General features: G+C 48.3%; 1 protein-coding gene across 2 annotated transcripts in view; it reads right to left on the bottom strand.

The window, feature by feature from the left end:
* Positions 1-3,166: 3,166 nt before the first annotated feature.
* The window catches only part of BOD1L1 (biorientation of chromosomes in cell division 1 like 1), a 46,592-nt gene continuing 36,440 nt past the window's right edge, over positions 3,167-13,318 (bottom strand). For both annotated transcript variants that reach the window (XM_081084022.1, XM_081084023.1), the window contains 10 exons: positions 12,930-13,009; positions 12,249-12,333; positions 11,827-11,900; positions 10,778-10,853; positions 10,661-10,695; positions 9,763-9,808; positions 7,899-7,948; positions 7,717-7,801; positions 7,156-7,312; positions 3,167-4,408 (listed from right to left, as the gene is read on the bottom strand). In XM_081084022.1, coding sequence (XP_080940148.1) covers positions 4,291-4,408; positions 7,156-7,312; positions 7,717-7,801; positions 7,899-7,948; positions 9,763-9,808; positions 10,661-10,695; positions 10,778-10,853; positions 11,827-11,900; positions 12,249-12,333; positions 12,930-13,009 — 806 coding nt within the window. In that variant the 3' untranslated portion in view covers positions 3,167-4,290. The remainder of the gene's footprint in view (positions 4,409-7,155; positions 7,313-7,716; positions 7,802-7,898; positions 7,949-9,762; positions 9,809-10,660; positions 10,696-10,777; positions 10,854-11,826; positions 11,901-12,248; positions 12,334-12,929; positions 13,010-13,318) is intronic.

Below are 13,318 nucleotides of genomic sequence, written 5' to 3'. Positions count from 1 at the left end.
GTGACTCAGTGGATAGAGCGTCGGCCTGTGAACTGAAAGGTCACAGGTTCAATTCTGGTCAAGGGCACAGGCCCGGGTTGTGGGCTTGATCCCCAGTGGGGACTTGCAGGAGGCAGCTGATCCATGATTCTCTCTCATCATGGATGTTTCTATCTCTCTCTCTCCCTCTTCCTTCCTCTCTGAAATCAATTAAAAAACAAATAGCTGATGTGGTTCCCAATAGCGCACTGCACCCTAAGACAAGGTCTCCGGTGCAGGATGCAGTAGGAAGAGAATGGTTGGTGTTAGGCCTTCAGTCCAACAGGGAGGGGTGCCCGGCAGAGGAAAGTGACCTGGAGGTAGAAATTCTTGTCCACTTTAATGTTGACCTTCGGACAAATGGCTGACTGGGGAGTAGGTACTCATGGAAGGTCTTTAGTGGAAGGTGCCTGGTCTCTCCAGGAACAAGACACACAAAGAAAACCCCTGGGAACCTAGTGGTTTATGGGGCACGGCTCCCTGGAGAACTTCACACCAGCCAGGTCACCCGAGGAGAGATGTCCCACGTCTGTCACGGCGTCCATCGTGTGTGGAGCTGTGGGTGTCCTCAGACACTTCGTGTTAGTCTGGGCACCTTGCGTCCTGGTGGGAACGACCCAGGGAAGTAGGTCGGCTGTCCCGAGCTCTCGACCTCACTTTTGCCCAGCGACTACTTACATCCTTGGCCTTATTAGTAAGCTCGATGCTGGGTATCTCTCGCTCACGATTCTTAGTTATTGCAGAAGCCATTTCTTAGATGCTATTGGTGCTTCAGCAAACTAGGGGAGCAAACAAGCAAGAGGAAGGTGTGGGAAACAGGTCTGACGGAATCTACAAGGGAAGAGATGTGAAGGGCAATGGTTAGAGACAGACCTCAGGGGGCGAGGCGGCCAGTCCAGACTGGAGCAGTCTGACTGAAGCTGTCCCAGCCGCATGCCTCTGGCCTCGGATCCCATTAAAATCTGCCAGTGCCAGGAGTTTGGTCTAGACCAGCCGTGGGCAAACTACGGCCCGCGGGCTGGATCCGGCCTGTTTGAAATGAATAAAACTAAAAAAAAAAAAAGACCGTACCCTTTTATGTAATGATGTTTACTTTGAATTTATATTAGTTCACACAAACACTCCATCCATGCTTTTGTTCCGGCCCTCCGGTCCAGTTTAAGAACCCATTGTGGCCCACGAGTCAAAAAGTTTGCCCACCCCTGGCCTAGACCCTTCTGCGGACTTGGCTTCCTGGGTCATGCGTTAATATTGCTTTCTTTCTTCTCTATGCCATAAACATGGGAGGCAAAACATCAAAGCTTTTAGAATATAGATATGGTTTTCAGCCAAGATGCATCAAGAACTAACCACAAAATGAAGTTTCTATTCACTTAACATTAAAATTAAAAACTGTTCACCAAAAAGTACCATAAGGAAAACGAAAAGAAAAACTACACATTGTGTATATGTGTGTACATGTGTTGGAGAGTATTTGCAACACATATGCACAAAGTTTTATTATGCTGAATATATAGATATACTAGAGGCCTGGGGCACAAAATTCATGCATGGGTGTGTGTGTGTGTGTCTATGTCCCTCAGCCCAGCCTGCACCCTCTCCAATCTGGGACCCCTCCCACAATCTGGAACTGCTGGCTCCCAACCACTTGCCTGCTTGCCTGACTGATTGCCCCTAACTGCTTCTGCCTGCCAGCCTGATCACCCCCTTAACTACTCCCCTGCCAGCCTGATTGACGCCTAACTGCTCCCCTGCCAGCCTGATTGCCCCTAATTGCCCTCCCCTGCCAGGCTGGTCGCCCCTGTCCTCCCCTGCAGGCCTGGTCACCCCCAACTGCCCTCCTCTGCTGGCCTGATTGTCCACAACTGCCCTCCCCTGCCGGCCTTCTTTGTGTTGGAGTAATGGTCAATTTGCATATTACTACTTTATTAGATAGGATGTTTACTAGTATATCTTCATATAAGAATATATGAAGAACTCCTACAAGTCAGCAAAAAAACCCCAACCAAACAAAAAAGCCACAAAGAACAAAATGGACACAAGACATGAACAGGCATTTCACAGAAGAGGAAGAAGGATGGAAATAAACACACGAAAAGATGTTCAATCTCCTTGAACATCTCACCACAGTGAGATCTTTCCCACCTCCCAGAGGCACAACTGAAGCAGCCCTGTACTGAACCACATGTCAGGGAAGAGAAGTACACTGCTGGCAGGAACACACCGTGGCTACAGCATCTGGGAAACAATCTGGCATTATCCTGCAGCGCCGAAAGCATGCTTACCCTAGGAATGAGTTGTACCCTGGAGCAGAAAGCTGGTGTGTCTTGACATGGGGGATGGGGCTACATTCAAGTCCTAGCCTTCAAAGTGTCGGGTGGGCTGGTGCTCTGGTTCACAAGTTATTGGCCCCCTCGGGCAGCAGCCAGCCTTGTCCTCCCACTTACCTCCATGTGCCGACAAATATCGATTTCTGCACGTACAATGATAGTAATAAGTTTGGAAAGGTCTGCCTGCCAAATATTTATAGGATATTCATAGAAATATTGTTTAACCTGGAAACAATCTGAAGACCATAACAGGCAAATGGATAGCTTAGTACAGTGGTTGGCAAACTGCGGCTTGTGAGCCACATGTGGCTCTCTGGCCCCTTGAGTGTGGCTCTTCCACAAAATACCACATGCGGGAGCGCACGTACAGTGCAACTGAAACTTCGTGGCCCATGTGCAGAAGTCGGTATTTTGCGGAAGAGCCACACTCAAGGGGCCAAAGAGCCGCATGTGGCTCGCGAGCTGCAGTTTGCCGACCACTGGCTTAGTATACTGCGATACAGTCTTTACACCAATGAAAATGAATGGACCGGAACTACATACAACTCTGCCAATTCTTGGTGAACCCTGTCAGAAAAGCAATGCCACCCAATATTCCGTTCTGTCAAGGGGGACACCTTCACTATTTAAATGTGAAAATGGAACATGTCTAAGAAGAAATGGTTTTCACAGGGAGAAATTGTAAAGTTAGGAAAAAAAAATTCTTACCACTAAAGTTTTGGGAAACATTTTATAATTTATATATAAAATCTCAGTAAGAAACCATGTAAAATGACAGAAATAACCACTTTACATTGAGTCAAAAAAAATTTCACACACACTGAATGTAAATTTTAATTACAAAACAAGAATATGAATAAAACATTTTAAAATAATCTCAATTATTTGGCAACTCATCACATCATTGCTAGAGACAAATTTGATCGTAAGAACAGTTTAATCTTATGAAAAATTTAAGTTGGACAGTTTGCTCGTATGGGAGTTGAAGGTGTTTAAAAAAGGACCTGGCAGCAAAGCCAGTCTCTATCCTGAAGTAATTGTGCAGGAGACAACACAAAATCCTGAATCATGATAGCAGTGACCTGATCTGTGAAGCGTTTCTCTTCCGGAAAAGGTGATGGGGAAGAACAGGGCCTCAGTCTGGGGGCAGCAGAGGGGCGCGGCCTCGGGTGGAGGGGTTTCTGCCGCAGGCGACAGCCGCCAATGCTACCAGACCAGAGCCCCTCCCGCCCATGGGCTGGAAGTAAAGTCACAGATGCGAGAATCGTCTAAAACAAGTTACATTCCTAAAACACCGACCCACGACTGTGAGCAGAAGAGCGGCGGGCCGTGAGCTAAGCTACTTCACTGGCTGCATGCGCGGAGGCTCCGGAGTTCCTGCCAGGCCAGGCTGAGACAGGTACAGGGCAGGCAGTCCTAAAACACTTCTAATGACTGCACAGCCTTTAAAACCCTTCCATTAATTAAAAAAATAATAAAATAATAAACAGATATATAGTAAAGTTCACAGATAAGTTTTCTCTGTAAAATAAATAAAGTGTTCATTGATTAGCATCATACACAGAGTAAAATACAACCTATTTTTACATGTTTATATACTGTACACAGGGGACCCGCAGGCGGCCTGGCGTCCGATGGGCGGGAGGGTGTGTTGGTGGTGTGCCCCGTGGGGAAATCCTAATGTTAAAATATACAGCTCCTTTGTCTTGAGTTCAGATACAAAGTAAACTTATTTTCCTTTATCTGAAGTAAATGTACATAATACCTTCTATGAACAATAGTTTATAAAGCTGTTTCAAACCTAACGAGGAAAGCTTGCACTAGGAACTCAGCACATGCATGTCCTTTCCCTGGTTAAAGCCCGCTGACGGCGAGGCTGGAGCGTCCTCCCGCTTCTCCATCGAGACCGCTCGGGCTCAGGACGCCCAGGGCGGCAGGCAGATTACCGCTTCACCTTCTTCGTGGGCGCTTCCTCCACTCTCTGCTGGCCTCGCGTGCGCGTCCCTGGTGGGCTGGCCTCCCTCTTGCGCTTGGTGGAAGGGGACAGCTGTGCCTTCGACCTGCAGTGGACAAAATCCAGGCAGGGGTGAGAGGTCAGAGGAGCTGCTTTGAAGGGTTTGGGAATTCTTTAAAAAGATGGAAGGTTTTGACCTTGAGCGCCCAGAAGAGAAAGCTGGGGTAGGGTTCTACGGGAAAAGGAGAGCCCGGAAGAGCTGGAGCCGACCCGCTATTTGCTGATGGCCTCATCCAGAGTCAGAAGCCTGGTCCGGCTCTGCCACACTCTAGGTGCTGACCTTGGTCAACTGGACCGCTGGGCCCCAGCTCTTCCATCTTCACACAGCCACTCACGCACACTGCCCCCCGTGGGAACAGTGGCAGCAGGCATGGTTGGCCATGCTGCGCGGAGTTAGCCAGGCATTCAGGCCTGTGACCGACAGGAAAACAGGCCTCGCCTTCGGTCCCGGTCAGGTGCTGGCACGCAAGGCTCCCAGGTGTTGAGGGCAGGCCTGCACAGAAGGGCCGTGTGGGGAGGACAGACCAGTGAGGCCCCCGAGACGCCCTCTGCACCTTCCCAGTCCATTTGGAGCAGGTTTCCACTTGGGAAACCAGTGATCCCCAAAGACAGTTATTTGGCAAGACACAATTCCTCAGGGAACTTAGGAAGAAGGCGGTGCTGTACCAGAACTCGTCTCAGAGTGTTAGTGGCCTGCAGTGCGCAGGGACTCCCCTCCTACTGGGACTGACCAGCTGTTCCTGGCTGCCCAGACGGCTCTCTACAGAGCTTTCCGAAGGGACTGCAGAAAGCTGGGCCTCTGGAAAGGACGAGGCCTGTGGGTGAGTCAGAGAAAGGGGACGAGAGGAGGACAGTGGCTGGTCTTTGGAACGTGGCTAACGAGCAGATCTCATGTCTCCGAGACTAACTCTGTTTTTTTCTGTGTGAGATAGTTTCCAGCGATTTACAGAAAGACGAATCTGTGATACACAGGATACACATTGGCTGACAAGGTAAAGATCCCAAAGTGTTCACGAGAGTGGAGTGCGGGGCCGAGCTTAATGAAGGCACAGCCTGCAGGCTGAAGGCGAAGGCCCTGGGACTGGGCCCACACAGTCTACTACATAAGTTTCAGGTGAAGAAGACCTGGGTCACCAGCAGAAACGCTACGAGGAGGACCTGCTGGGCGCGTGCGGGTCAGGCGGGAGCTCAGGGTCTGCCACGCCGACGCAAGGTCTCGGGAGCGGGGGTGGGCAGTCCTCCGTGTACATCAGCCTACACTTGGTGCAGAGCGCTTGCTTCTTAGAGGAGATGTAAGCTGAGGACAGGGATGACCAGGGGCGCACACGAGAGAAGCCAGGCAGCTGCCCTGGGATGTTTAAGGGGCAGCCGCAGGGAGGCCGGCTCTTGCGGAGGCCCAGGAAGGAGAACAGGAGAAGGCGGCTGAGAGGCCAGCGCGGCTGTGCTGGTGAAGCGCCTGATACCCAGCTGTTAGCGGCACTGACCCGCCCAGACCCCTCCCCACCCTGAGGATCTGTGTAGACGCAGGGACTGTGAAGACGTGGCGCCTGGAACCCCTCACCCTGCCAAGGCACCTGAACCAAAGGGAAGAACGCTTGTGAACCAAACGCTTTAAAGCACGTAAGGCAGAGCACCGATAAGTCAGTGGTTACAGGACCGAGTCAGGGGAGATGGACTTCTGAAGAGGAAATTGAACAGGCAGATACGACAGCTGCTCTGAGACACTCACTGCAAAATGCTGAGGAGCCGGTGGGACTTTCTGAGGGGGCCCGACTGAGAGGGAGGCGGTGGTGCTGGGGGTGCCCTGCACCTGACGCAGGGCGCTGGGCTCCCGCACCCACCCCTCCTCTCAGCAGGGATCTAGATTCTGACGTGTCTTCTATTGATCTGAGCTGCCCCCCCCACAAACACACACGGGACCACCTCCCTCCCAGACATGTGGGCACCTCAAGTTTCCAGCCCGACAGTCCGAGTCTCTGAGGAATTACACCACGGCCCAGTGGCTGCTAATGACAAGCTGGGAGGAATGATAAATCGGTTGGTATTCAGCCTCTATGTAAACATAAGGTACTCCCATGGCAGGCGTTAATAAGTGATATTCTAGAAATAAATATTCCTGAACTTTTTAATCTTGGATAAGAAAATTACAGATGATGATACCAAGATTAACAGCTGTGAATCACATTAAAAATGGAAAATAGTCTCACTTCAGAAAAATTATTAAACTATAAAGTGATGTAACGTTTCTGAAAAGTGCAGTGGGGCGGGGAACGCTGGTGGTAACAGGAACACTGACCGGCTTCTCTCCTTTAGGACTATGCCAAGCCCCTGATGTTCTAATGCACCCCGAGACGGAAGGGATTGCGCAAACACACTGGACTGTGGCACTATTTCCCAGAGGCTTCTGGCTAGACGAGGGTTTGGGAAACATGAAATTACTAGTTCTGTAAGCTAACAATGGTCTCATGTGGGCAATTTCACGTGAACAGCCCCTTCCGGAGACTGGTTGGAGGCCCCGCCCTCGCTCGTCGGAGCGAAGCTGCTGCCTGTGGGGACTGTGCTGCATGGGTTGTTTTCACCCCGGTGATCAGCGTATCAGAGACACCTACGCACGGTCGATAAATAACGTGTAAAGGCTTCCACCAAACAGGTCTCTGAGACCTGGCAAGGACTGTGATCCCCAGTAATGGTGGAAGATGGAAACAGGTTTGCCAAGGAGAACGAAACGTCAGGGGCTTAGAGCACAGGCTCCCTGACACGCAAAGGCCTCTGGGAGCTCTGTGTGCCCGTTACCTCTGGGCCTCTGACCTGGCGGCGGACCTGGTGGTGGCCCCCAAGGGCTCGTCTTCTTCCTCCTCCTCCTCTTCCTCCTCCTCGGACTCCTGGTCTTTCCTGTCCTCGGTGGCTTCAGAAACCGACTTCTGGCGTTTCCTTTCTGGTTCCGAGGATTCTGCTCAAAGAGAAGAGTCACACCTGGATTGTACAATTCTCAACGTGCTTCCCAGGCCAGAGCCCGGAGTTCAGAGCGTGGGGTGTTAGGGACCTGCAGGCAGAAGTGGTTTTCCATTTCCTCTGGGTTTCGGCGCTTGCGACTCACAACTGTTTAGCTTAGTCTCAAACACATTTGGGAGAGTTTACTTAGGCAGTGCACAGCCAGCGTTCATGCACACTTCACGCGGACTCGGAGCATCTGGGACGTACCACTTCTGACACGGGATTAGAGCCGGTTCACACGTATTTACGTAACATTAATACCAGCTGTGCCCCACCGGAGTTTTCTCACCCCAAGGGAAACTCAGAAGGGCGGTGTTGAGGTGAGAAGGCTCTGCTACCAAGCACTCGCTGGGAACGTACCGGCATCGTCGGAAGAGGTGAGAGAACGCTTGGGCTTCCTTCCTCGCCGCCGTGCACCCGCCACCGTTCTCTCGTCACCATCATCCTAGAAGCAATTATGTTAGAGTTGAAAGGGTGGTCCGCTGAGCATTTACTGAGTTTATCTCTAAAGGCCATGTCTTGATAAGAAAATCAACACTTACGTTGCTTCCACTTCTTTCTTGCAGGGCACCTGGTTCTTTACTGGACTCATCTTCAAGAAAAGGAAAACCTCTGCATTAATACTTCATCAGTGCAACAATTAAATGGCAACAGTCTGGCTTGTGGTCTATGAATACACCACTGCTGATGAATGAATTTTCAAACAATTCATCGTGTTTTGTATGAGCCAAGCAAAGTCAGAGTTGCAACGGCTGGCATATATGGATGTGAGTCACGACACTGAAGGTTTGTCACTAATAAGCTCTGTGATCTGGGCAAATTCCTGGAGCCTAGTGTTTTCAGCTGTAGGTTGAGGAGTTGGGTTAGACCACCTTTATGGTCCCTTGCAGCTCAAAGGCTCTAAACCCAGAAAGGGAGGAGGAAGGGTCATGGAGGGGTCCCCCAAGGGCACCAGGAACTGTGGTCAGGATTGCAGACTCCACTGGAATCTCAATGTAACTCTGTAAATATTACAATCCCATTATATAGTTAGAAAAAAGGAGGCTCCAGTAATTTCATTTAAGCAATCTGTTCATCACATAACTGAGAAATTGGGTGATAGCTGGAATTCTTTGACTCCAAATACTTACATTATGGTAACTAAAAAAAATTTAAAAAAAATATTTTAAGACACTATTAGTTTGTATAAGCCTATTCTTCATGTATTTGTTTTCTGTAGGTATTATAACTTCCTGTGCCTTGGTAAGAAAAATGAACTTTAGAGTTTAGTTTGATACACTATCTTCCAATAGCTAGATTATGGGATCCTCGTAAGGCGCTCCACAACCCAGACACTTATCAGTGATGGGACGATAGCAGTCGCCCTTCTCTGTAGTCAACAGACAAGCACACATGGAAGAGCTGAATCAAGAAAAGGGCCCACAAAGAGGAATCCACTCTAAACTGGTCATCATTACCCCGATTCAGAACAGCACTGCTAAACAACCCCAGACACAATCACATAGCTCACACTGGAATCCTTAAAGGGCATTCAAGTTATAAAAACCCTTGCTATATGGATTTAAAATATTGTAATATTGTGAATAAAAATTGGCTAAAAGCCAAGCATAAGCAGAATCTTGTTTTTAAGACAAACAAGCAAACATTAATCTTCCAAGAGATAAGAAAAACTAAAGTATGACCACAGATCACATGTGTTAAGTGTGGAGAAACTTACATTCTCCATTTGCTTGACCTTGGTGATCAAAATACACCCCCTCCTGATTTGACCATGATGCTCATTTGACCCAAAGTAGCTGCCACACCCATCTTTTTGCCTATGTTGAACCTACAAAACCCCCTAGTGGCTCTTCTTGCTTTTATGTAAAAATTGTTAGACCATGAAATGAATATATACACATTGTAAAAAATTCTGGAAAATGTAGGCAACAGTAACAAAAAACATGGAATGTGCCCATCATCCCAGCATCCGGAGCTAATCAGCATCAACAGTTGGAACCAAGACACAAACACTTGAACAATTTTATCACTTGCATCCTGGCTTTGACACTGCAAAAGCTGCTTTCGAAATTCTCCTTCTGAGAACAATAGGCTCTTGGTAGCAGTGCCCAGCCCCGAGGCTGGTTCATTTCTCCGAACACATGTCCAATAAGTTATGGTTTGCACATGGCAAAGTGCCTTCCCTAGTTTGCATTTTCCTGCCTTCATGCTCCTCTCTGAAGGCTTCCCGGACTTCTAAAACCAAGAATGGCTCAGATCACAGGGAAAGCCAAGAGCCACAGTCTCTCATGGCTGTAAGGACAGCTGTCTTCTCAGTCCAGTGAGAAACCATGAAACTGTAAAGCTACCCCTGCAGCAGCCTTGTGCCTTTCTTACATTACACAGAGCAACACTGTAGGTACACACCTGCTTGCATTATTTTCGGTTTGCCACCAGGGGGAGACTGTTCTACCTAAATTTAAACAAACAAAACATTGAAGTCAGCATTTGTCATCAGCACATAGAGAGAAGGTTCAGGATCTCCATTTAAATAGACAGAACATTTGGGTCCTATTTTCTGCAGGGGATGAAGAACACCAAGTGAACATGATGCCATGCTTTTATTGGGGCTGCCACAGCCTCCTCACTGGCCACTCCCCTCCCCGGGACTGCAGGACATGCAGCACAGCCCACTGTTAATAGTCCCCAACCCCCATGACCATCTCTCACACTGAGAAATGCATTCACATGTGTCTCTTTGGTTCTGATGTCTTACAATAATTCTATGGTACCCAAAGAAATGAACTCTCAAAGGGCCAAGTGGCTGGCCCCATGTCATGGCCTGAGAGTAAGGGGCAGAGCTGAGGCCCAAATCCCACTGCCCTCTGTTAGTTCAGCGGACATGTCTGTCCTTCTGATGATGCTGTCACCAAAACTCATGCAGTGGAATCTGGATTCAATGATCTCGTTGGGCATATGTCTCAGGGTCAAAGATAAAGAAGCCACTATCTAAAAACTATGCAATACAGCGAATTTCTGCATTTTAATTAAGAGTGACCACAGAGGGCAAGTTCCTAGAAAAGTTTCATGTAACCAAACTCTCACGTGAGGAAGGAAGCAGACTGAAGAACCAACAATGCTGATGTGAAAATATTAGCAATCAGATAGTAGTTGAATGGTTATTCAATATTTTCTTTAAGAAAGCCTTTTAAAGCTTTTCAAATACGGTTAAAAAATGAAATTGTTCGGAATATTAGACGCTGCGGTACACCCTTTCTAGGTCAAGAGCAAACATGAAGAGTTCTCATCTTTTGCCATTACTTACAGTGACAACGCCGGTATCTGCTTTGCAGTCTTCTTCTAAAAAATGCAAAAACAAATCTCACTTAGAAAATCAGTTTGAAAATGTCTTGTGTGAACTACAAACACACCAAGTACCCACTTGTTTTTACTGCTGTTTCCACAGGGTGTTTCCGAGGTCTTCCTCTCTTCCTTTTAATGATCACTGGCTGGTCTTCCTAAGGGGAAAAGGAAAAAATATATATTCATTTTACCTGCCATTACACAGATCATATGTCACTGTCTCAAAACGAGAGCTAGGGTTCCTTCCGAAAGGCCTCCGATCCTGGCTCCGTCACGTAAGAGACACAGGACGTTGGGCTCAGCACTGCTTTTCTCAGCGCTGTCCCCTCACCTCAAACACTGGCCACTGCAGCGCGGACTCTCGGCTGTGAGAATCCTGAGACAACGGGACCGTGCCAGTAGGCGCTTGGTGTTTAACTTTCACTTCTGAATAAACATGCACACCCATTCGCCTTCGGGTCCAGTCCAGTCACTTGTGACCACACCTTATTCCTTATAAAGAAGACAGGAGGCCACTGAATTTCTCACATAGAGTATGAGAAAACAGAAAGAATGATTACAAAGTCCGGCAAACGAGGCCATGGTTATCTAGAAGGCCTGGCGGGGGCTCAGGCTGTTTCCCTGGATTCATAGGCCTGTCCCAGGCCACTGCGGTTCTGTGCCCCGCTGGGCTCTCTGCAAATCCGAATGGAGAGGGAGCGAGCAGCCTCCCAGGAGCCTCTGCTGGGCCTCGAGAATCTGGTCCCCGTGGGACCCCCCACACCTGCGGCTGCTGCTCCCATTCTGTCCCGCCCAGACCCCAGGCGCAGCAGCACTTGCACTCTGGCCTGCACTGCTGTTGGGTAGCTGTGCTGAGCTGCCTGTGAGGTACCTGCGTGGCCGTGAGGACAGCTCTGGGCTGAGCCTGTGCGGCTGTGACAGAAATAGGCCTCATATAAATGTTAGGATTAAATGAAGGTGAAGAGAACACAATGAATCAAAATGACACTGATAAAATGGCACCCCCGTAGTTAAAAAAAGCAAACCCAATTTCTTCAACTCCTTCGAAAGAAAACTGAGGTAACAGCATTTTATTTGTTTTTAGTCCTTAAGTAAATGGGAACAAGTATGAAAGCTGTCCTCACTCACCTCCTGAGACTTAGGGTTGTCATCGTCATTCTGCTCTGCCTTCTCGCCAGCAGCTTCGCCACCGCTATACTCATCTGCAGAAATGGCAGAGCTCCGTTGGCTGGGGCCAGGGTCCGCCTCCTGCCGACGCTACCCAGGGGACCACACAGCCCCTGCCAAACACGCACTCCACTCTCAGGCCCAGGCCTCCACAGTTAAGGAGCCAGAGTCCGGTTAGCTGGTAAGCAGCACATTTTGGGTAGCACAGGACCCAAATCAAACGATGCCCACGCCTCAAAAATATTAAGCAGGTGTGTGACCAGACTGTCAAGGGCGAACGAGTGGCGAGTGCCGTTTCTGTTGGGGATGCCTGGCCCGAGAGGCGGCTGCCTGAACAGTTAGTCTCCTCTCAGCACATTTCATCTCAGCAGACGGCCCCTCACCTCGCTCCTCCATGGCCCGAGCGGCAGCGCTGCGCGTGCCGGGACTGGTTTTAGATGACTCTTCCGAATCCCCAGAGCTTTCTTCCTGCAGAGGAGTTGAACAAGATAAGAAATGCTTTTTACAAACTCATCCATTTAGCCTCCCAAAGTTTTCCCTTTTTATTTTAAAAACAATTCCACAGTGATATTTTAGAATAGTCTGTTGTAAACTGTTTTAAAAAAGGAAAAATTGTTGCTACCAGTGAAAGTATAAAAAGGATACAAATTTTGAAGACAGACGGACATGAGATAAGCTTCAAGTATAAAGCACCAACACTGCCAGTTTTCTCCCTGCAAAATGGAAATCGCTCTTTTCCCTCACCCTTGACTTGGTGTTTTCGAGAGAAAATGCAGGAGAACAGGAACTTGAAATAAATTTAATGAAATAAAAAAAAAATGTACCTGGATTTTTATTAGTGTCTATCTTATAACAAGCACATTAATATAATTTATTATTAAAAAAATAAAAAATAAAGTGCACCTTTTGTTTCTTTTTTGAGCCTAAAAAACACACCTTTGATAATACAGTGATTATTATTAGAGATTCGTAAAGGAAAAGGGGAACTGGAAGGAAAATATGTACGTGCTCACACTGCAGGAACGGGTCACTCCTGACATTTAAACGAGTGTGTGGAAAGGTACCTTCGCCTCCCGTGGCTCGGCTTCAGAGCGTCGCCTCCGTGCCGCTTCTATTTTGGAATCCGGGGCATCTGAATTATCGTCTGAAAATCAGTTTGGACAGAATCACAAAGGGATAAAAGCTAAATGGGAAATGAAGCGCTTGGCTCTGTTTTAGGATAGTCTGAGGCTTCTTTCTGGGGCTTGTGCTTCAGAGAGGCTAAGTATTCTAAATGTATGTATAATGTCATGTGATTTGAACACTGAACACTGGCCTTGAGAAAGCCAAAAAAATAAATACTAATATAAAAATCCACAAATGCTCAATGACACCACAAACACAGCAGTTCTACGGAAAGGGCTTAGGGCATGTGGATACTCCACCTTCCTGAATGAGTTTCCTATGAGGTGCA

The sequence above is a fragment of the Myotis nattereri genome, assembly GCF_964212035.1.
Source record: "Myotis nattereri genome assembly, chromosome: 1".
Classification (NCBI taxonomy): domain Eukaryota; kingdom Metazoa; phylum Chordata; class Mammalia; order Chiroptera; family Vespertilionidae; genus Myotis; species Myotis nattereri.
The sequence above is the reverse complement of the archived record's forward strand: the minus strand, read 5'-3'. Positions and strand labels throughout refer to the sequence as shown.